This window comes from Anabrus simplex, chromosome 5, assembly GCF_040414725.1.
Source record: "Anabrus simplex isolate iqAnaSimp1 chromosome 5, ASM4041472v1, whole genome shotgun sequence".
Classification (NCBI taxonomy): domain Eukaryota; kingdom Metazoa; phylum Arthropoda; class Insecta; order Orthoptera; family Tettigoniidae; genus Anabrus; species Anabrus simplex.
This window is the reverse complement of record NC_090269.1, coordinates 227186714-227211700: the sequence shown is the minus strand read 5'-3', so window position 1 is coordinate 227211700 and position 24987 is coordinate 227186714. Positions and strand designations below refer to the sequence as shown.

Here is a 24987-nt window from a genome sequence, read left to right as displayed (position 1 = left end):
TGTATTAGTCATATTTAAAATTTAATAAATGATAATTTAGCATTTTAATAAAATGTAATTAAAATATATTTAACATAATAATTGAAGGTTTTCCTCCCGAAGGTATCACCACCTTGACAAAAGCAAAATATATTTTGCCGGGTGTTTATTGGAGGCTTGCGTGGTCAAATGATCCTTAGAGCTATGTCGGCGGGAACATCTGCTCCTGGTAGGACCACCCAAGCCGGACAGGTCTAAGGTGATGATCCAGACTAAGAGTGATACCTTGGTCCTCCAGGTTGGGGGTTAAGCGTAGGGTTAACTTCCCTACCTCGTAAAAAAAAAACTGTTACGGATACCTTAAGAATGAATAAAGCAGGACTAGAGAACTTCGTGACAAACCGGCGAGAAAAACGGCTAAAGAGAAGGAAAAAGGAATTAGGTGGGCCGGTCATGTTCAGAGAATGGCAGAAACCTGCACCGTTAAAAAGGTGTTTATATGAAAACTTGATGGCAGGAGGAGGAGAGGAAGACCCAGTAAAAGATGGATTGATGATGTTGAGGATGACCTTAGAAAGTTAGGAGTTAAATGTTGGAGAAGAAAAGCTGAGGACCAAGATGAATAGAGACAGGTGATAAAGGAGGCCAAGGACCTACAAGGATTGTAGCGCCGACCAGTAAGTAAGTAAGTAAGTAAGTAAGTAACTGAAGATTTTACACCAGTTAAGATGTCGTACCTACGATAATGGGCTTAGTTTCGGTCTGTGGAAAGGACTTGTCCATCACAGTCCTCCCAAGTGGTGTCAGTGGTGTCAGTTCAAGTCTGTAACAAGCTATCCAACTGGCAACTTCACTGTAAAATGCCAAGTTTGCCATCTCACTCTCTCCACTGACACTCTGGTGTATCCCCACTCTTCTTTTTTCCTGCTAGCCTAGCTTGCTCCATGTGGATTTTGGTAGCACGATATTGCAGCCTAGCTCTACAATTAATGTTCTCTGGCTATGGAAAATGCCATGCTAGCTGACATAGAGGCTGAGGAAAGAGATGAAATTTGACAGAGAAGGTTATCAGGGATAAATTATTATTGGATTGTTCACCGTTGTTACCAACTGTGTTCAAATCTAATTTCATCAGGAAAAGAGCTGCAAGGATTGGTGTCAATAATATAGGTATGCTCTATCAAGAAAGAAAATCATGCACATCTTGGAAAACAGAAAGAAACTTACCAGCTTGACTTAAGAATGTTGGTGATGTCTCTGATGAAGAAATCATTTGCTTCATATATCCTTGACAAGTCATATCCAAAAGCCTGGAAATCTTCCAGAATGTCATTAAGTTCAAGTCTCGTATAGTCAGTAATGTCTTTAAAAGTAACAACTGGTAAATTGATCTGGATATCCCTACTCAGCATTTGTAAGTACCTCTGACCAATAGCATTTATTACATATATAATATCTGCATATTCCTGTAGAATGGCTGGATTCAAGTTTTCTGTAATTCTTGGAGACCATTCAATTCGTGTCCATAGAAGTTGACTAGTGTTGAGTCTTAGAGCAACATATCCATCAAGGGATGTAACATCATTCAGTGAGCGTGAGGCTTCTGCTGATATTTCCCGCCAGTCAGGAAATTGACCTTGTAGTCTGTAGTGTCGTTTATTACCATAACTTAGAGCCAAGTGGAATGCAGTCTTAAGTGTATTTATTGCAGTTGAAATTATCAGTGGCTCTTTCTGATCAATTTGACAATGTACAGAAATACCATCATAACCATCTTTTTGAGACCACATCACACCTCGAATACCTAAATTGTTTTCATCTGTTCTAAATTGAATTTCAATTTCTGGCTGAGAGAAAACAATCTTACCAAATGAAATTAAGCTTACTATTTCCTTGGAATCAAAATTGAAGTATGTTATATTTAATTTGCCTACCATCCCTTCAGCATGGTTAGATAATTCCAGTTTACTGTCCAAGTGGAGCTTGGATGGCTTATGATACATAGAAATTCTAGCTAAAAGCTTATCAGATTCTTGATATTCATACATACTTCCCATGGTAAAAGTGTCCTCAGGATTTGGAGAGTAAATTACTTTAATTCTTCTCTGGTCCAGTATAACTGAAGATTCCTTTCTGAACTGCTTTTCAAGTTGTACGATAATATCATGAGAAAGGAAGGCATATTTTGCTGTTAGTTCTAGAGTGTCATTCTGGTACAATATTATGTTAAGACCTAACTTTTTATTCTTGTCACCAGCAGCATCCCATAGCAATTCCATCTTGGTGATGAGTGCACCATAAGAAACTGTGTCTGCTGTACTCTGAAGAATGCCTTCAAAAGAACGGGATGGTAAATCTATCTGTCCAAATACTGTAGTATTAGCCCAATCTTCATGCCTGAGGATATGATAACCTATCTTCTTCCCTTCCTCCCATGAGAAATGCATTGCATATTCCAGGTCTGACATGGAATATTCACTTATCAGATCATATGATAAAATCCGTGTTGGAAGCTTTAGTTTAGACTGAAATTCCCATCTTTGTCGAGGGGAGATCTTTGATGAATAATCGACTCCAAATTGAGATTCTAATTTGTTATTCAAATCCCAACAGATATTGGCTGAAAAGAGTCCATTTTGATATAACTGATTTGTGTATGATAGAGAAACAGGCCTAATGGGGTTCCTCAGCTCAAAGTTAATGTGGCTTTTAGAATGTGTTACATCTAATCCTACAATTTCTCTTGAGTTATAGAAGCCACCTATTTGGGTTCTATTAGTGCCACCTTGAATAACTAATTTGATATTCTTTACAATTGGAATAGGTGTTCTCATCTCCCACAGGTACATACGGTGACTGTTGTCCAGAGCACTCACTGCCTTTAGATAAATTTCCTTGTCATTCTGTTGTGCTTGAATTTCTAGTGTTCCTTCATTCCGCTTCAGAAGTCCTTCAACAGCTAGAGAAAATTTTCTCTCATTTATATGTCCAGCGACCATTGCTTGGTAGCACCCTTCAGCAATATCTAATTTGTTTGCAAGTAAGAAAGAAGCTGCTTGAAACCATGGAAGGAATGGAAAACTGAACTGAGTTATTAAATTGATATCAAAGATACCTTTATATAAATAGTCAAATTCAATTCCTATTGCTTTATCTAGACCAGGATAAGTAAGAGTGGCTACTACAACTTTCCTTTCCTGGTTATCATATTGTAGTCTCATTGCATAGTGTTCAAAATTGTGGAAAGGAGTATTCAGGTCCACTTGTACGACAAACTCTTTCCTTTCGATCACAAATGAGTATATTAGTTCTATTCTTTTGTTATTCCATTCAACATAATTCATTACATTATTTCCATTTTTCAAATGTCTTTGTCCATTCAGATCCAGGCAATAGTGTCTGAAATCAGAGAATGGTGTGTTTATTTCCATAAAGATTGAAAATTTAGGACTGTATTCTAGAGCAAATGTAGCATTTGCAAATTTGTCTCTGTGTTGAAGAAGAATAGTAAATTGAACAGCTTCTCCCTCTTGCCTTAATGCTGCTGCATACAGATACTTCACATGTGGCAATTTGAGGGAAATATTGAAATGAGGATTTTCATCCAAAATGAAAGGAATGTGTACATATCCTTCATAATGGTCATGATGTTGAAGTGGAGTTCTAAATCTGAAGTGGGAATCCAAAGCACTGTATGAACGAAAGAATTTCAAGGAAGCTTCAATAGGATGTCTATCAAAGTGATACAGATATGATAAGGATGCTGAAAACTTCTGCAAATCTGTTTTTGTGACACATTCACCATTAATATTAAGTACTTTAAGGAAAGATAAGAATGGAGTGTGGAGAGTTACATTTACTTTACCATCCTCTTGCGAGAACTTGGCTTCCAGCATTATGTATTTCTGATCTGAAATATTTCCATAACCAGCATATGCCTTTAATTGACCTTCTGTAGAGAACATGATGGTCACAGGCCTATTAAGCAGAGATGGGATGTCAATAATTAGTTGTGAATGAAGGGGAAGAGTTGGTTTGTAGGTTATTTGTATTGAGTGCTTAACACCAGACACATCAAGTTCAGTTTTAGCTATGAACCTTTCTCTTTCAACATATAATTCGCTCTCAAAACCAAGAAGTCTTGTATTCTGTGAAATAATTTCCATTCTCACCAATTTTACATTATCTCTGGTTTCCATTTCTAGTAATGCACTGTTATGTTGTAAACCTGAGTCTGTACTGAATTTGGCTTGAATTCCTGAATATGTATTTTTATATATCACAAGCATGTTTCTCCTTCCATTTGATACTAATGGAGATTCAAACAGAAAAGTACCTTCAAGGCCATTGTACATCTTCATAGAGTACTGCAGTTTATGAATCTGTTTACCATATGATAGAAATATGAAGCCTGAATCAGATGTCAAAGATAATTCACCATTTAGCCGGTCAGCAAGATTTATCTCAACTTGTTTATCATTCTTCTTGATAATGAAAGAAGCTTCTTTCTTTGGTGTATCTGGGGTAATAATGTGACCAACTAGGCTCAGTTCCTCATTATTATTTTCAAAAGTTAAGGAACAACTTCTAGAAAATTTTCCATTGGAGTGCTCAGCTTTAAATGAAAAGTGGGACAAATAGTATTCCATTACTTTATTTTGTTGATTCCTTTGGGAATAATATGGCTCCCTTTTTGAATTAAATGTTATTTTACTCTCATATTTAAGGTACTTGCATATCAAATTACCAGTTACTCCATACTCAGAATAGTCTGCTACAATATTTGTATTAACATATGGCAATTTTAACATTGGCATATTAAGACTCAGTCTTGCATTCATAGAATGTTGGTGACTTTCGTAAGCACTTGACATCTTATTGTTATTTACATTGATAATAGCTTCTCCTTTGTAAACACTGTCACTAAAAATATTCTTGAAGGAAAGTTGACAATTCAGGCTTGGCATCTGAAACTCTGCTGTCACAGTGAGATTATTCACAAGTAGAGCAAATGACCCTGATAGATCATATAGTTTGTCTGCAATTTGGAGCTGGACACTTGCATTGCTTTTTAACCTGTTAAGTTTCCCGTGTAGTTTAACTGGTGGTATAACTTGGTATGGTATGGATATAACCAAGTTACCATACAGGTATTCTGGATCATCGTTGTTCATAGCAACTGTTAAAGTAATCTCTTTAGCCATCCATTGAGAATTAAATTCCAAATTAAAGCTATCGTTTTCATTATGGTAAAACTTTAAAGAATATTCCAAGCTGGGGAGAACTGAATTTGGTGCTGACAGTATGAAATCAATCATGTTTGTTGTATTAACTCCTATTTCATAGCCAGACACTATGGAAAGATTACTAAGTCCTTTAAATGGTGTTTGCAAATGAACATTAAATTGCTTTCTAGAATCACGTGAGCTTGGAATTTGCAAGTTACCCTCTAATGTTATATTCTCTTCGTCATTCCACTTGAAGGTACTATAGATGGAGGGGTTGTTTGCATCAGTTTTCATTGCAATAGTCATGTCTAATCTAAATTGTTCCCATTCAAGGAAACCTGTAAAATTGTGATGTGATCTTGCATTAGACATCAGTTTTCCAGATAATTGGATTATTTTGAACATTGTGAAAGGAGTTTGTGCAATTAAATGTAGAGTTGTGGGATTGAGATTCACTATTGCAGAAATGTCATTTCCATTCCAATGTCCATGAAGAGAGCCAGATAAATTTTTAACATCTACATTAAATGAAAATGAAGATTGCTCCAAAGACTTAATGAAGGGTATTTCTATGAGACTATAAAATGCAATGATATCTTCTTGAAAGGCAAAAATACTTCTTGCATTAATTCTCTTTCCAAAAGCTTCAATGCTTACATTTACAGACCTTGAGGTAAAGGATATGTCTAAGGAAGCATTATCCATGTTAAAGTATGGGGATTGCATGTTAACTTGAGCTGCTAGATAATTATTAGAAAGGTTTAATGCAGTATGAATTCTATAAATTTCACGATTTTTATCTAGCATAATTAAACCATATCTTTGATCAAAATTTAGCTCTACGACAGCATCAATTTTCCTTAAGTTCTTGAAAGGTGTCTCTAAGTGAAACTTTGTAACCATATCTTGTTTACTTTTGCTGTTCTCAAGAAGTGCTAATATTTGCAAGGTACCTATCTCCTGTTTGAAGAATAGTTTTGTAAGTGAGGGAGTTTTGTTGTAGCCAGTGTGAATTGTAAGTTTTCCAAGATTACTAAGCACTGCTTCAAATCTATATTCACAGAGATTGTCCTTAATTTCATATTTAAACTTTCCATCCATCTGAGAATTACTTGCACCATATTGGACATCAAGATGAATAAGATGCCCGTCACTTAATTTATGAATCCCTTGGACTGTAATGTTCTCAGTCCAAGGTGTTCTTACACTGATATTAATATTAGCATTTCCATGGTAGTGAGGAGTTATATTAGCAGTGGCATCGACTACTTCATTTCCATATCTAAGGCTGAAATGAGCTCTGTTAATATCACTGTTATTTATAAAACCAGACTTCACGTTGATATACTCCCAGTTTGCTATTGTAGAATTAATCTGAAGGCTGGCACTTTGTGGAGAAAAAGCACCACTTCCAGTCATAAACTTTCCATCACCCCAATTGATTTCCAATGATGATGATAATTCTGAAAGTTCTGTTAAAGTTCCATTGAAGACAAATTTCTTCAACATATTCACTGGGGTAATGAGTGATAACATAGCCTCTGCCTTTGTATCCTCTTTGATCATTTGAGCTGTAAGGTGAGTTTTATAATCTTCTTGCTGATAGGTCATCTGTAGGAATTTATAAAGATATCCAAACGAAAACTTTCCATCCAGTTGAAGGTATGTAAATCCTTGAAATGGTGTTGTAGTAGTTAATGTTATTTCACTGACTGCTGGAATATACTTAATCTGCATCTGAAACTTCTTGGAGCCATAGCCCAATTTGGCATCTAATGATTGTTCTGATGATATAAAATTATAATCTATGCTTAAAAGCAAAGGTTCTGTGAATGTTGTTACTAAACTTATCTTGTTATTTGCTTTGTGTGGTTTGAAACTGAAAGAACCAATTAAGATTATGCTTTTGTCTTTATTCCATCTTAATGTTGACTCAGATATTAAGCCATTGGAATGTTCCAGGGCAGATGTGAAGGTAAACTCCTCAAAATTCTTAAAAATACTTCTCCATGCTAGGGAAAACTTTTCAGGAAGTCCAGCAGATGACAGGTCCAAGGAGGTCAATATATTCATAATCTTCATGGATTTCCAATTTACTTCTATTTTTCCATTCATTTGATTTTTTATATTTTTGTCCCATTGTATGGTGATAGAGTTTAATCCATAAGATGGGAGAAGTGATGACAAGGTTAGTTCTATATTATTGAAATCAATTACAGATGATGCATTTAGTTCAAGTCTTTTGCCCTGAATATTTGAAATAAACTCAGCTTTCTTCTCTTGTTTTCCAGTCAGTAATAAGAAACGCATATCTACTGAAAATGGTACATTATTTCTTAGTACAGACATTTCAAACTTTCCTTGGTTGTATTGACTCTTTTCCCCGGTTAGATACAATGCCATATTTGTCTTCATTCCCTGTAATTCTATTCTTCCATCTATAGCATGTCCTTTGGTAATATCTGAGAAGTCATAGTTTCCAGTGAAAGAAAATGATATATCTTTTAGTGGCAACTGTGAGTTTAGGTGAAATTTACCTTCACTACTGCAACACAGAAGTTCTAAATTCAGATCTAAGTGTTTAATATCATTTATCTCTCCCTGTGCTATGAATATCTTACTTGAACTCTGTACAAAATCATAGCTAATTTGAAATTTAGTATTCTTGAATTCTGGTATGGGGGTAAATATCTGTAACAGCCCATTTGCAGAAAGAAATTCAAATGTTGCTTCACCTGCCAACTTGTATACATCCTCATTTACTTCTAGTCTCAGGAGTCCTATTTTCTTTGAACCACGCATATCATACTGGCTAGCATATCTGAACTTCTCCAGATTTTCAAATGGGGTCACCAGTTCAAATGTTATCTCCATATATTTTGGGCCATATTGAAACATGATATCAGTGCCAGAAACAACATTATTTTTATTTATAAAGAAAGTGATTGATTTCTTATTATGCTCTTTAATTTTCAATTTGCCTGATACAGATATTTGTTCATAACCTGAAAATGGCATCTTAAGTGTTGCATCTATGAAGTCAGATCCATATTTACAATTGAGACTGAATTTGTCAAAACCAACTGTAGGTAGAGAGATGTTAGTGGTCAGCTCCTTCCCTTGACTGAAGGTTGCTGATGCTGAGTTTTGTTTACCATAATGATCAGTAAAATTCACTAATCCTCTCATTGATGTAACTTCAGGATAATATTCTAGAATTAATGACTTTTTCCTTGTTGCTGTTGTTATATGGCCTTCGTAGGTAAATCCATTATTCATAACATTTTTTATTACACTACTGATATCCAGCCAAGTTTTATGCTGGTCTTTCACTGTGAAACTCAAGTCAGTTGGAGGATATTGTGGAGTTATCCATGCCGATATAGTAAAATAAGATTTAAAAAGAGTATCTGCTACTAGTTTATAATCCAAACTAAGCTTATTTTCCCAATCTAAACAAAGATCTAGAGAAGTTTCTAAGACTTTTGCACCATCTAAACTAACATAAAATGATACAAAAGGGTTAACTGAGTTATTGAATATATTTCTATAGAGGAGGGTTGAGTTGAAATTTCTAAGGTTTGGATTGAATAGTAATGGATTCATTTTGATAAGAATCTTATCATTGCTGAACTGAAGTTTAAATGTGGATGTGAAATTTTCTGAACCAATGCCACGATACTTCATTTCTAATTTTATAAATTCTGTGGTGCCATACGTGGTAGTTATGTTGATATTCTGCAGTTGTGTAAATATAGATTCCAAAGTCAATTGCATATCTGTGTCTGAAATAATTGTATAACTTTCAAGTACCTTCCTTCCAACATCATTTTCTACTTTCATTCTTGCAATGTATTTTTCAGCAGTAATATTGGCAGTTATTCTAACAGTACCAAGCAATGTCTGCAGAATGTTTAATGAAGCATGAATATCTTCACCATCAGAGTACCATCTTCCATCAATATTTACTGAATGGTCTCCTTTTACTGCCACCAATTTGAACTCTTCAACTGTATCACTAATAAAACCATATTTCCCATGAACATTTACTTCATTCCAATTTTCAATAGGAGTATAAACATCTAATTTTGTTTCGATGGTGCGGGAATCCAAGCCAGCTACCAATAAAACTTTATATTCTTGACTGTTCTTAACAAAATTAAGTTGAATTGACTTTTGCTGTCTTTCCCAGTCCAATTGTCCTATAAGAGAGAGTTTTTGATAGCCAATTAGTGGGCAAGTGAAGTGGAAATTAAAGAGCGTTTGTTGAATAAGAAGGTCTGCAGCTAAAACTTTATTCTTCTTGTCTGTCACTACATTAATATTGGCTGTTAGTGCCGTTGGATGTAGTTCATAATATCCTGTTACTTCACTGACAAGTCCAGGTGTATCAATAGACAACTCAAATGTCAGTTTTTCATTTTGAGGTTTATCAATAAATGCATTTACTTGATATTTTCCTGTGGGAAACACCAAGTAGCCTTCTACATATCTTCTGTCACTCTTAACTCCAGACAGATCATAACCCAGCCCAGCAGCTGCAGCTTGTTGAATGTGTGGAAATTCTGCTCTCATATTGCCATTAACGTGAAGTAAACTTGTTATGTTCAATGTTCCAAACAATTTTAAACTATGTTTCTTTGTTATTAGATTGAGAGAAACTGACTTCTGTTGGCGGACCATGCCTATTAGGTTAAAATTTCCCTTAATGTTCTCATATCCAGTGATGGGTGTTTTAACTTCCATATTGGCTAACAGTTCATTTCCATTAGAAACAACAGATCCATCAATTTCTACCTTTTGGTCGTTGCAAGAAATTACAATTTGTACAGTTTGCTCGGAATTAGAAAGATACCTGTGAGCCAGTGATGCAGATATTCTTTCTATCTCCTGAAATGGTAAGATAAGCTTTAAATTTGCATTTGAATCTAAGCTATCAAATGTTGAATCTCCCTCAACCTGAAGTTTCCAGTCATTCCTTACTAACAACAACTTTATTTTTTGATTATTTTTATTCTTGTTATAATAACCAATGTGAGCCGAAAGGAACTCCAAACCTTTCAGTGGAGTATTAAGGAGCACCTCTAATGATGCAGCATCGACAAAATTCTGAATATCTTCATCAAATTTCAAACTTAATTCTGTTATTGTTCCATTGTAATTACAAACAATGTTTAATTTTCTATTATTAATACTTCTCCAATCATAAATACCAAATAATGTTATGTTTGGTGTATTGAAGAGTGTATCTTCTGTTGTGATGTTCACCATATAAGAGTTTTCACTCCATGTGATTGAACGTGAAATATTGAAGATATTACCATTTTTATTAACCTGTAGTGTTGCTAGTGTGTCAGTGCTGAGAACATCTATATGGATATTCTCCCACCCAGTGAGAACTGTTCTTACAGTTAACTTAAGAACATGTGAACCACTGCGTAACAGGTTAAGAGTTCCTTTAATTTCATTTTCTCCAAGCATCCCTTGAATATCAATAAACTTATTTTTATCTTTAAAATTGTAGTTCACAGCAATGTTGAGCATCTCCTGATCAGTACTGAAGCCTGTTACAGCTAATTTCACAAATCCATCTTTTATATCAAACTTGAATTCTGAATTCATCTCTAGTGTGCTGTTGGCCCACTCCATCTTCATTAAAAAGTTCTTTGTTAGTGAGGCTATATTGTACCCCACTGTTAAACTAAGAGGCTCATGGTATGGTGACTCCAACTCAAGTGAGAAGAACTTCTCCAGCAACTGTATCCTACGGGTATTTCTAAGGATAATTTTCTTTTGTTTAAAATTAATCATGAACTGTACTCTTTGTGTTTCACTGTCATCCACAGATGAGAAGTGTACTGTTATAGGATGACTCCAAGGAGTGTTAAGAACTCCATCTACTTTCTTTACTCCACCAAACCGAGACTTCATAATGACAGTAACTTGTGCATCAACCTGCTTTCCATCAACTTCAGCTGACATATAATGTTGGAATTTAAAATCTTGTTCTTGGAAACTTAGCATATTGGTAATTGTACCAGATTTCCATGGAGTTTGAATATTCAGAATATTCTTCCAGGAAAATAAATGGCCATAAGTCAGAATGTGCTTGATGGAAATTCCTCCAGGAATTTGTATGGTGGTGTTGAATATGTGCATACTCTGAACATGATGGAGGTCCATTTCAATTGGAGTCTGTACTACGGAGCCAAATATTTTACCATGATAGTAAAGCACATAGTTTTGAGGATGTTTTGTACTATTTCCTTGTAATAGAAGATATAAAGTTTTATCATTCCAGTTACCATCTATCTTCAATAATGAATTTTTATCACCAATGATATTACTGAAGTGGAGTGAAAGTAAGTGAGAAGGTAGATTCAGAGCAGTTGAGAGCTGTATTACCCTCTCCCCTGACAGTGGTAAATAATCACTGTTCTTATCAAACTTTATAATTTCTTTATCATTGAATTTTACTATTAGGATATCCTTCTCTAGGTTACCTTTTACTTCATGATGAATGCTCACTTCAATGGGGTGAGTAAATGGTGTCACAAATTTTCCATATGTTTTGTGTCCATTGGATACTGAACTTTCCAAAGATAACAAGTATAAATTATCCTTAAAACCTACCTTTGCCAAAGTTTTAATATTTGAATGTTGTCTTTTGAAAAGCAATTCAGTAACAAATGCTTCATACCCTTCAAAAGGGGTTTTGAGTTGTAAAATGGTTGAAAAGTGAGTGCCCCTCAACCAAGCAAAATTACCAGAAATCTCCTTATCAGATGCCCAAACAAATTCTATAGAACCTCTATAAGCATCATCATCTATTCTGTAAGTCAATTTGCTTTTCAAAGAATGTTCAAGCCATGGTAAAGATAGTGAAAGGTTTGCTATAGTATCAGAAAATATGTCCTGGTAATAATTAAACATCATAGATGTTCGCTGACTGCCATAGATAATTTCAACATTGCTCTCAATATTTTTGTCATGAGTATGTTCTAAATTAAGTGTCATGTTTGTCAAGTGGTTAAGACTGCTAGTCAGTTTTAACTCAGCAGCTGCTGACCAGGCACCACTTTGTGTTGTTGTCTTCTCTCCTGTAGCCAGGAAGGCCAAATTTCCTTTCTGCCAAGCCAGCTCCATCTGAAAATTAGGTATGAAAAATATGTACCAGCTTTCAATGAAATCTATGAGGGAAGAACAGTGGTCACTCTGTTATCAGTGGCTCTGATTCAACATGCCAATGATATGAAACTAAATTGATGGTTAATACCTCAGTTGATAAGGTCTATAAATTTTGCTGATGTGTGAGAATCTAAGCATATGACAATTTGTGATGACAAAACAAATATATACAGGGTCTCTCATATAAACTCAGACTGAACACACGGTGTTTGTACTCTAAATGGCAGCTGCCTCAGCTGAACTTATGCCACAAGTGGCTGCCCTGCTTTAAGCATGTATACAATCTTATATGAAATCTTACCTTACAAAAGATGCTGGAAGTGTCATCCTTCCTGGGTTATACAGGCATTGTATCTGGTAACCACATTCTGACTGATGCAAGTAAGTTCTGTCACTGTAATGTTTCTGATTTCATTCGTAATGTCTTATTTCAGTTTCTCCAATGTGTGAGGATTTGTTCGATACACTTTTTCTTTCAGTTTACCTCACAAGTAAAAACCACACACAGTTAGATCTGGAGAACAAGGGGGAAATATACCAGCACTGATCACTCTGCAAACACTCCCGAGATTGTAAGATGGGAATTTTCTGTTGTATGAGCAGGAGCTGAATACCGTTGAAACCATCCAAGCAATTTTTCTTTTTCCGTTAACTGATGGAAGAATGGTGTCAAAATGTCATCTTGGTACCTCTCTGCATTTAGTGTCATCTCAAAATAAAATAGGCCCAATTATTCGTCTTACACTAACAGCACAACAAACACCAATCTTCCTGTCATAATAAGGGACTTTATAAACACCATTAGGATTTTCAGCACACCAGTAGTGAGAGTTATGAATGTTCACACAACCATTAAGGTGAAATCAGAACTTTTACATACGAAAGTATGGTGTTGCAATGATAACTTGTCTCACCATGTTAACAACTGAGATTCAGACTGGTGACTCATGCTTGCCAGGTCGAACACACACAGACTGCTTGCGAGGTCAAGAATATGCGCGTGCCTCCCATACTGCAGCTGCCGTAGCACAGAATACAAACACCGTGCGTTTGGGCTGAGTTTATATGAGAGACCATATATTACGTATTATCTGTCTGTCCAGGACCATTAGCAGCCTCATCAGGGTCCCTGTTACAATAATGGATTAAACCTTACTGCCAATAATTCTATTCCAACTATCAGCCAGCATTAAAATAACTTGGCTGTTGAGGGGAATCAACAGATGGATGGACATTAAAATCAGTATCTATTCTACAGGTTAGAGGTGACTGCATGGGGCAGCAGTCTCCATGTTAGATGCACCTAACAAAAGCCTTGCAGTGGCTATAGAATGTATTTGGAAGTGATGAAGTGGTGATCCCATTATACTGTACTTATCAGAACCCAAGATATAAATTTATGAGGAATCATAATTAGCATAGTGGCTTAGCTGGTGGCTTCTCACCTGAATGGCTCAGGTTAAAATCCCAGTCAATCCTGAAATGAGATTTTCACCAGAAAAATTATGTGACATCAGGAGGGGCATCCAGCTTTAAACTCCTGTCCAAAATCAAATAATGAGTTACAGTGGCTCCAGGGACCTCATAAATACCTGAGAGAAGCTGAGGTCCTTTTATTGTGCTAAGAAAAATATCAGGGCATGATTTTGTCGTGTCCTCCCGGGACATGAACCCAGGACAGCAATTCCCTCCGAGGATCAAACCATGTGGGATGTAGGAGGAATTGCTGTGGCCTGGCACATTAGGATTAACTGGCATAAGAAGCTGGAACTGAGTACTTATATACGAGTATGGGTAATTATGCTAAAAAAAGAAATTGTATTTCATATAAATGGGAATTGTAGTTGAAAGAGTGATATTTCATCTCATTAGGAAATCTTAAGAGAGAAGTCGCCACAAAGCCCAGAGTCATAAACACGAGGATATGAGCCATGTGGACCCAGTACATAGGTCAGGCCATGGACAATATTAAGACGCATAGGAAATATACAGGAGATACAGGCGTCTGATTGGTCAGAACTAGAGAAAGTTCTATGGTAACATAGATAAGATATTCCACAAGCTTCGAGAACGACTGGGTAGGGTCAGTAAGACTATATAAACCCGAGGACACCCCACCTCGGGGCTTCTACAAGAAATTCACGGACCAGTTGGAACCAGAACCCTTGTCAGTAGACAGTGATTACGCAATTGATGATAATAATAATAATAATAATAATAAGCTTTTCTTAACGTTCAAGTAAGACGGCTACCTGGATGACTTCTCGGTCAAGACTCAGTCCCATTAGAGTCATATAACTTCTGTACACAGTGTATATATTTTGTACATACTTCAGTAGAAGATTTAGTAAATTTCATTGTGGGATTCTACTTCTCTTCTTATCCTTCTTCTCTGTACCTTAGTTGAAACTTCCCAAACCCTAACATTCCAACCGCTTGGGAACTATCCAGTCTATTAATCAACCAACCTAATAACCTCCTACAAGGTCCTAATCCTGTCTGCCACGACAATTTGTCAGCAAAATGCATTTTGGATTCTATGAGAGCTGTGTGAAATGGAGGACCAGTATTACTATATCACACTCAGATGAACACTGAGGGCTGCCTAATGAGGCTATAAAGATATCTTCAGTTTGTCACTCAGTTTGATTCACTGTCAAGAAGTAAAATATTTAAGAACTGAGACTTCTACAACTGTAGCGGCATCTGGCCCTGGGGCTCACTCAGCCTATATTAGAAAAGAGTGTCTGTTTCCTTATTATGATATGTCAATGTCAGTACGGAATCTAACATGAAGTTTTTCATATGCAAAGAGTACCAGGTTAATTCTATGGGGGCAAAGGTGGCTGGACACAGAGCTAACTCCTTTATCCCAATATTTATTTCTATAGTAAACAACAAAAGAAATTACAAGATTATGCAATAATGAGTTTTAAATTGTTAATTCATACCATGCTGTTGACCCTACCTGACAGAGTGCTTTTTGTTTATCCAGTTTATGCTGAGCTGATAGGAATTGCTTCTCAAGTCCTCGCCAAGGAGTCTCCAACTTGGCAAACAGATGAGTTTCTTCCAGGGCTAAGTTCCAGTGCAAAACAGCAGTTATTATCTTGTTTGGATGCCACTGCAGAGTTGATTCAACAGAACCTGGGCTGAAATTAAAATTTATCCATCACTCACTTTTGTGTATATTAAAAGCAGAAAGTACTGTCAGACTGTGTAGAGGAGGTCAGGTTTAACTAACATAGGGTGACCAGATTTTCAAAACCAAAAGAGGGACATTTTAACATTTTCTTTGCTAAAAAAAAAAAAAAGGGACACATGTGGCTTCTCACTGGGATGGCTGAGGTTAAAATCCTAACCAAATACAGAATTCCAACAGCAATGATAATAATTTACGTGGCTGAAACATTAGTAGTGGCAGTGTCAGTATGTGCGCAACATTGATGTAGTGGATAATTGTTCAGTCTGTGATAATAATAGCATCAGTTCACAATCATTACCAGAGGATTGGACTGAAGAGCAATAGAGGGAAAAACAAATGAAGTACGATTGGCTTGACAGTGCAAATGGTTTGTTAGGGTGCAAAGTGTGTTCAAGTGTAGGTGGATCATTGAATTCACATAAATTCCAAGGTTTATCTCTAACAAGGGAACTATCAATATGGTCATATCAAAATTGCCAATGGAATTTCGCTGAGAGGATGAGGAGACCATGAAATAGCTATGTACAAAAAATTAGCTGTCATTTCGTACTGGAAGGTGTCAAAATCTTGATTCAAAATCCATGCGATAACGCAGCTATTAGACAACCCTTGCATCTTACTGGTATGGTGCACAGCAGAGTGGAGTTTCTGCTGTGCTGGGGAGAGATAGAACGAACTGGTAAGTTTCTTTTTTAAAATTTAAGAATTTCATCTCATATCCGTATTGAACTGAAAACGTAAGAGAGGTAACTTAAGGGGTCCACCTTTTCAATACAAATAAATGGTTAAGTTACAACATGTTTACTTGGAACTACTGGTAGGTTACCACGCAAAGGTCACTTTAATGTTAGGTGACAAATATGAAGCATAAATGAGGTGCTTTAATCTCCTGAAAAAACACAAATATTTTTGGGATCATGCACTATGAATATGCACTTTAAGGCCACATTGTTCTTCACAGTTTTCCTTACTTGTTTGAAAATAATATTTTGCAGGCACTTGGAACTCAGGAAGTTTCTCCGTTGTGTAGTTGGTTGAAAATCATGAATTTTTAATCACGTCCTAGAACCGTGGAGAAGAAAATTGAAAATGATTGAAGGATTGCATTTTCAATAGGCTGTTTCTCTGATAAACATCAAACGGGAACTCCTTACAAGCCGGCAAAATGTCTGTTAAACCGTGAGGAACTTATCCAAGGAGTGTATTTTCCCTGTAGTACTGGGAGGAATTTGGAGAATTTCTATGCTCTTACCTGGAGAAATGTCTTCAAGGTAGCATTTATCACTATAATTAGCCCAGGAATCTGACAGCAACAAACACTTGTCTTCTGCAAATGGAAAGAAGGCTTCTTTAAACCAATACTTTAATTGCTTTTTTCCCATTTTATGGCTATTAAAATTATATTTTCAGGATGAAACATTTCTTTGAAAACTCTTGGACCAAAAATTTTAGTCGCCTCCTGTGGTAGAATAAATCATTTCGGGAGAAAGAGTATTGGCCATACTAACAATAGGTATAATTGTGTATGAACGGGTGAATGCACTAACTGATTGAGCAACTGCTTTTGTATGTTTCTCACCAACATATGACAGAGTCCTTTCTCCTTTCAGTGCATGCACAAACCACTCTGATCTGTATTGTGTATTGAAGAAGGGGTGTAATCTAAAAGTTGCTCTGTAGCTGCTTCCACAAATTTCTTTCCTAATTTATCTTCTTTTTGCCTCTTCTTCAAATTTTGTGATCTTTCTACTTTTAATTTGGTACTTTTTCTTGAAGCAACTCAACCAACCAGTAGGTGCACTGAAATTACTTTGTCCCATTGAAATCACTCTTGGGTCTGACTCATTGGCTGAATGGTCAGCGTTGACGTCTTTGGTTCAGAGGGTCCTGGGTTTTATTCCCAGCTGAGTTGGGGATTTTATTTAATTCTTCTCGTTCTGGGACTGGGTATTTGTGTTAGTCCCAACACACTCCTCTTCATACTCAGACAACACATTGCACTACCAACGATCACAGAAACACAAGTAGTGATTACATCCCTCCATATAAGATAGCTGTCAGGAAGGGAATCTGGCTGTAAATCAGGGCCAAATCCTCATGTGCAACATGGTTCGCACCCGTGACCCCAAAAATGTGGGACAAGTGGAAGAAGAAGAATGAAATCTCTCTTGAAATGTCCGAGGTCCGCAGTCACAGATCTTCATCACGAACATTGCACTTCAACCTTCTTGCTCCTGCAAAGTGAGAAAATAATTTTTATACGTCAGTTTTGTGTGTTCAACGGGACTTACTGATGTAGATTCTAATTGGTTCTCCTTTTTATTAGTCGAAGTGATGTCACCATACATTTTTTGCGAACAGTGGTTAATAAAACCACTTCTTACCTCCCCCTGTTTAAATGTATAACTTTCCTCTTGTACGCAAGATCTACAGTATGTTTCATTTTCTCTGTGGGCCAGAAGCATAGCTTAAACTGGTAGATTTGTCAGGTGACTGCAGTGTCGCTTCACTGAATTGACAGGAATCAGACTCGGGCCTCAAACTTGGATTATTAACACCTCTTGTACCTGACAATGGTGTGCTGCCTTCCCTTTCAGGTAATGCAGATGAGGTATTGCTGCTTCGACTGTCACACTTTCGCTATCACTATGGTATTTCTCTCCAGACATGACTCCAAGACAATGCTGGCACCTATGGGATGATTTTCAATTAGTTTGATCACATGTCGTCCCACCTCTCTTTCTTCTGAAGTTATTTCACTGGAAGAAGAGAAATCTTTTTCATGCAAATAATGTAATGCACACTCTAGAAAAGCTCAAGGTAATGTGCTGACCTCAGCTGGTCACCAGGGCTGTCCACATCCAGCCATATGTGAATGTGTTCAATGTTATTAGACATTTCCATGTCAATTTCAGGATCTTACAGCTTGAAATGGCAGCTAAATTATTGTACATTGCTTTCTTATGGTCCCCTCACTCTCTCTGTGAAATTTAATTGTCGGTTTCGATATGACCATATTGATAGGCCCCTTGTAAATTCAGAATGGTGCAATACAGTATTACATACAGTGGTGATAATAGGGAAAAGACTCTAAAAATCCTTCAAAGTAAAATTTTTTGACTGTTATATGCACACGCTAATGCTAGGGGATATTTTAAATTAAGTGTAGAACTGAAAATCTAAGCAAAAGTATAGACATCCAGTGGTAACAAAATGTAGAAACAACAGTTAAATTGTTTAATACTGCTTACTGCCTAGCAATTAAAAACAGACCTTATGCCAATTACAAAAATTTATTGGCCCTGCAAAAGAAAATTGGGTTAGACATGGCAATTTGTTTTCTATCACTTACTAGTGCAACAAATATAATCATATTGAAAATAAAATTGATGTATGGCTCCTGGAAAGGCCTATTCAGGTTTTTCAAGTTGATGCCTTTGTGCACCTGTGAAGACAGGGTTCTAGCTAGGATGAAATCTAATACTGAAGACACCACACAGATTCAGTCCCCAAACCAGAGGAATTCCACATGGAAGGTTAAAATCCCCAATCCATCCTGGAATTGAACCCGGGACACCTTTGATGAAAGACCAGTGTGCTAACAAGTTAGCTACAGACCCAGACAATGTTGAACATTGCAATATTAAATTTATTTTAATTATGTTGCTTTGAAAAAGAAATGGTAATGGGGAAAATTATTATGCACTGTAACTCACTACAGAAGTCAGCTGAGGATTCACCACTCATTGTTATAATCAGCTTCCAGATAATTATGACCAATTATAAGCAGGAGTATTCCCTCTCCCAAATGCTGAAAGTTTTCTGTCTGAAAATTCCTGATTATTTAGAAATAAGTGGCTTAATCATGGACATTTGGTACACAGATTTTATTTAGATTTTAGAATTCAGAATATAGAGACAACTTGGGTCCATGTTTTTTGACACAGCATGAAAATTATTCTCCTAAGAACATTTCCATTATGAAATTATTCATGAAAAAAAATGCTTTTCAGCACTTTCACAAATACCTGTATGGTCAGTAGTTCCATCTACGCATTGACCATTCTGCCTTGACTAGGCTCCTGAATGTTAAAAATATTTGGAGGGGCAGGCAGCTTGGTGGGTGTAACGCTTTCAGAAGACTGTGCCCTGAAAACTGCACCCACTATCAGAATGTGAGAGGCAGGCAGGTACAGTGGACATCCAAGCCGTGAGTCATGGCTGCGGAAGTTTGGGATTGCACTACCCTGAGGAGGGAGCAGTTCGTGGATGACTATGTTGGACAGATTCTGTGGTAAGTTGAGTCAGGACAGCGTTGACATCTCAGTACCATTTTCCAAATTGGGTGCTGGAAATTGCTACCTAGTTCTTCTACCCATGGACTATTGCTTCAAGTGGCCAGAGGTGTCAATCAAGAAGCATCAACAGTAGCCAATGCTCTGGTACAGACTTTCTTCTATCACTTTGGTGTCCTTAGAGAACTGCACAATGACCAGGGTAGGAACTTCAAATAGACACTGATGAAGGGATTTCTGCAACATTTTGGTGTATGCAAGACACAAATGACACCTCTCCACTGCAGTGATATGGAATGGTAGAGCAGTGTGTGAAGAATGTTGAAGAGCATCTAAGGAAGGAGGGACTGAGATGAGAGAATGCTCTTCTTCCTGACGGCCCAACCTGCATCCACTCATGAGACAACAAACATGTCACCTACTAGCATGGTCTTTGGTAGAGAACTATGGCTGCCTTGTAAACTTATAATAAAAGAAACAGAAATTTATGGGTTTGTAAGTCAGTACAAAACCACCATGAGGTGTAATATGACTTAATGTTTGGGATGGTCCTGGATCAAGAATAACCAGCGGCACACTATGGATTGGAGTAAGTGGAGTGTTTCAGTGATATCCACAAATATGTCTGATTACACCTGAAAGTATAATAATTTCATTTGGCTATTTCTAGCCGAGTGCAGCCCTTGTAAGGCAGACCCTCTGATGAGGGTGGGTGGCATCTGCCATATGTAGGTAACTGTGTGTTATTGTGGTGGAGGATAGTGTTATGTGTGGGGTGTGAGTTGCAGGGATGTTGGGGACAGCACAAACACTCAACCCCCAGGCCACTCGAATTACCCAATGAAGGTTAAAATCCCTGACCCGGCCGGGAATCGAACCTGAGACCCCCTGAACCGAAGGCCGGTACGCTGACCATTCAGCCAATGAGTCAGACACCTCAAAGTAGATAGCAACTGGATGAAGGTCTGGTATGATCTGCAGGCAAACTTGACAGGTTTCCTGGAAGGTGACCGAGTCTGGTTATACCGACTTGTATAGATGATCCAATACTGAAATCATCGTTAAACACAGCACAAGCTAATCAAGATGTGGAGCTTTAAGGAGGGGGCATTGTGACAATAAAGGCCAAGTGTAGGGTGGTCCGCAGAACACAATATAGCTAGCAAGGACGACAATGCTGTTGCAGTGGTGACGATGTGGACAGGGTCAGCAGTGAGCAAGACAATAGAGCTAACAAAATGTTTAACCCTCTTGGAGCCAAGAGCCGATCTGGTCGGCCACTCCCCATCAGCTGGAAGAGGCCAGAGCTCTGCCTCCACTCTACTACTGTAAAGTGCCAGGCCGTTTTCAGTGGAAATACATGTATTTTAAAATTCGCGTATATCTACCGGTGTATAGCAAATACCGGCCTGAAATTTTCTACATATCGACTACGCAGAATAAGAAACTGGTTTGGAGTGATATAAAGAGTCAAAGACGTTTTATTGTTGATTTATAGTTGTCGAAAACGCTTATTTTTAGGAAGAGAAAAATATTTTCGCACTTTCTCTCTCAATATCTACTTTGAAAAAATCATTTATGATACAAAAGAATATACATAATTATGCATAATGTATTTCTAAATACAATTCTATAGAATAACTAATTTGAACGAGAAAAATAAAAACGTAAAAATATAAATTCAAACATATGTCACTAATAAAAACAAGACAATTGTACTCACCGATAAAATTCACGTGTATGTATCGATGTTTGGCAAATACTGACAACACATTTTCTACGTGCGGACAATACAGTATTAAAATAATTCTGTATTATTAAATAAGTAAAAAATAGTAGTTGATATTATAGTTTTTGTTTTCAGATAAAATAGTTTCTCGTTTCCGATTGTAGTATATATTAGAAAAATAATTTTACAATACAACAGAATTTACGAAATTAAGAAATGTATGGCACTAAAGCCGTGATTTGCTTTGACCTACTAAGTGACCGCTGCTCAGTTCGGTACCTGCAGTTTACGAGGTGAATCATGGTCAGTGAGACGGATCCTCTCAGTAATTATTCTTGGTTTTCCAGACCGGGGTTGCCATCTCACCCTCAGATATCTCCTCAGTTGCAATCACTTAGGGTCACTTAGATTGAGTGAACCTCGAACCAACCCTCAGGACCAGGCGAAAATTCTTGACCTGGGCGGGAATCGAACCTATGACCTCCGGGTGAGCGGCAGGCACGCTACACTTGGCCCGCGGAGACCGGCATTTAGGTAATGATAGAGGACTATATGTGACTGTAGGGTTTAGCAGAGAGTAAGTGAAAATTAAATTGAAATGTAATATGGGCGGAGAATCAGACGGTAGGGCATGTTTAGGTCCAAGAACTTCCTTGAAGGAGACAAGAGGTTGAGGAATGTTGTTGGGTTCATTGGGACAAATTTCCACAAAATGTTCTCCAGAGACATCATCATCATATTCGTTATCACTAGTTTCATCTACCACCATATTCAGAGTAGCTTTAGTGCTGTTAGACACAATTAAACATCTCTTCTTTAGCTGCGGTAATTCCGCAGACGTGTCCGGTATAATTTCGTCGCTACTCTCTGAACTAAATTCCCTATCGCTATCCGATAAATCATCAGCGTTAACTTCGCACTGTTCTAAATACTGCATTAATTTATTGTCATCAATACCTGCTGAAAAATTATCACGTGAAAAACATGCCATTTTCCTGTCACAAATCCATTCACTGCAAGGAGCCTCTTACTGACCGGTTAGCGGTATTTGTAAACACAGGAAACAACTCTTGTGAAAGGTATAACACCCTCTTAGAACTGCCAAAGCAAGGCCAGGCACACAATAATGTGTAGCCCCTTTACTACAGGTTGTAACAAAAGTATGCACGTCACTATAGGTTGCCTCAAAATTATGTACATGACTGAATTTTAAGCCGGCCGATGTAATCGGCTCTGGCAACTTCCGACTGGATTGTTAACGGCCGACCAGATCGGCTCTGGTAATTTAAAGGGTGGATCCTCGCACTACCACCTGGCACCAAGAGAGTTAAGCTCGCAAACAAGCTACTAGAAGAGGCTGAAAGCTGATTAACAATGGACCAAGCACTCAGAATGATCTGGAAGTAGGAACATCTAGAATCTTCTGTCAGCCTATATAAAAAGCTCAACTTGTGTACACCAGTCAGTCTGTCTGGAGTCAATCTTATGCACATCAATCAGGAGTGAACATAAATAGAAGGTTGTGAGTTCATGACGAGTCATTCATCAAGAGTGAGTCTGTCAGATGGCTATGTGGAATTCAATGAGGCTTGCTGGTTGCAAACTGTTCTGGAACAACAGTGTACTGTGAGAAGCTGTGTAGGGGACAGTGCTGGTGTTCAGTGTGATCACCCAAGTGAGTGTGTTTGTGTAAGTAGTGAAAAATTGTGTTGAGTGGAAAACTCAAATGTGAGTTAAATTGGAATAGTAGCTCACTAACTTTAGTGGTTGATAAAACAAACTACCTCTCTGTGCAGTAATTTTAGTTCTAAAGACTCTGATAACCTGCTACAATGTTGTTGAAAGCATCACACTATGTCGAGTTCATATGTATGAGATTAACTGCTAATGAAAACTTTTGTCCACAAGAGAATGGTGGATAGTTTGCCTTTGGGTGTGTGGAACATATTTGCCTCTGCATACGAAGATAATCTACAGGAGACAGAAGTTACATTTCTCAGAGTGATTAAGGCAGACTTAACTTGCATCATAATCATATTGTTACATATAAAACACACTGTCTGTTTTATCAATCTAATTTAAGTCAGAATGACCCAATTGATACAAACACACACATAACAGTTCCACACAGTGCTCCACATCAGTACACATACAGTACTCCACTCAGTTCCCAAGGCAGTATACATACATACATTTATAATTGAAAATGGATGACAACAGTTCTCCAAATTGTGGCTATTTACAAAGTCGTTGTCCTCCTCACAGTATGTACTCCAGCTTGCTGGTATTACCTAAGATGGCAATAATTCTGATTGACAGCTTGCCTTTCACTTCGCATAGCAGTTGCATACAGACAATCTGTTAAAAATCACAATTTACAATGCAAAATGACTGTTCCTTGCTTTGACTCCAGAAAAGTCTCGTAACTCACACAGTCAACAGAGGCACTTCACATGGCCACTCCACACAGTGAAGTACTTAACACTGACAACTACATAGCAGTCACATAATAGCAACAGCTCAACAAGCAGTGCTAGCCAGCACTACAATATTCCTCACAACAATAACCATTGACACTGCTCCAACTCTACTCACACCATCTGTTCCATACAGTGACTCCATATTGGTACACATACAGTATTCCACTCAGCGCTCCAAAGCAACACACACACAGTATTCTGCTCAGTACTCTAACAACACACCAACTCAATGATACTCTGATACTGACTCTGGTGGGACACCCACCACATCAAGACTGACAACAACCGGTACTACTGCCATCCAACTGGTGACTGACCGCTTCTGGCTGGCCTCCTTTTTATATCCTGATGATGGAGTACTAGAATCTTTAGGACTTGGCCAGAATGGGAACATTCTAATTTCATGTTCCGGAAGGTGCACGGGGAAACCAAATGAAGAGAACAATAGAGGGGAGAGGCTGGCTACGTCATCAGGCCGGCTGGGAGGTTCCTGGCCTGACTTACTCATCCGTTCCAGAAAATACCAAAGGGGGCCACAACAGGGCTGGTACGTAACAATATCATTGACGTTAGTCCTTTTAGTACCATGCAAAAATGTAAAGGAGTGGTCTAAAAGTGCTAGGCTGTTTTAATGGAAAATGAAGTCTTTCAGAGGAAAGAATGTAACTCCCCTGTTTTTAAAAGTATGAAAGCAAAACTTAATCAGGCAGTGAAAAACATAATCATCTAAATTCAGGATAACTTTTAGATCATTATGAAATTTATTCCTCATGTTATTAATTAATTAAAAGAATTTTTTTTCAGGAAAATTGGAAATTTTGATTACTCCTATTACCACACGCTTACAAATGGAGTAAAAACGAACACTGGAGGGCACTCATAC

The 24987-nt window shown here is 37.4% G+C and overlaps 1 protein-coding gene across 1 annotated transcript in view; it reads right to left on the bottom strand.

The window, feature by feature from the left end:
• The window catches only part of LOC136874458 (uncharacterized), a 296911-nt gene that overhangs the window by 110736 nt on the left and 161188 nt on the right, over positions 1 to 24987 (bottom strand). The window contains exons 17-18 of the mRNA XM_067148087.2: positions 15364 to 15547; positions 1207 to 12353 (exon numbers count right to left, since the gene is read on the bottom strand). Coding sequence (XP_067004188.2) covers positions 1207 to 12353; positions 15364 to 15547 — 11331 coding nt within the window. The remainder of the gene's footprint in view (positions 1 to 1206; positions 12354 to 15363; positions 15548 to 24987) is intronic.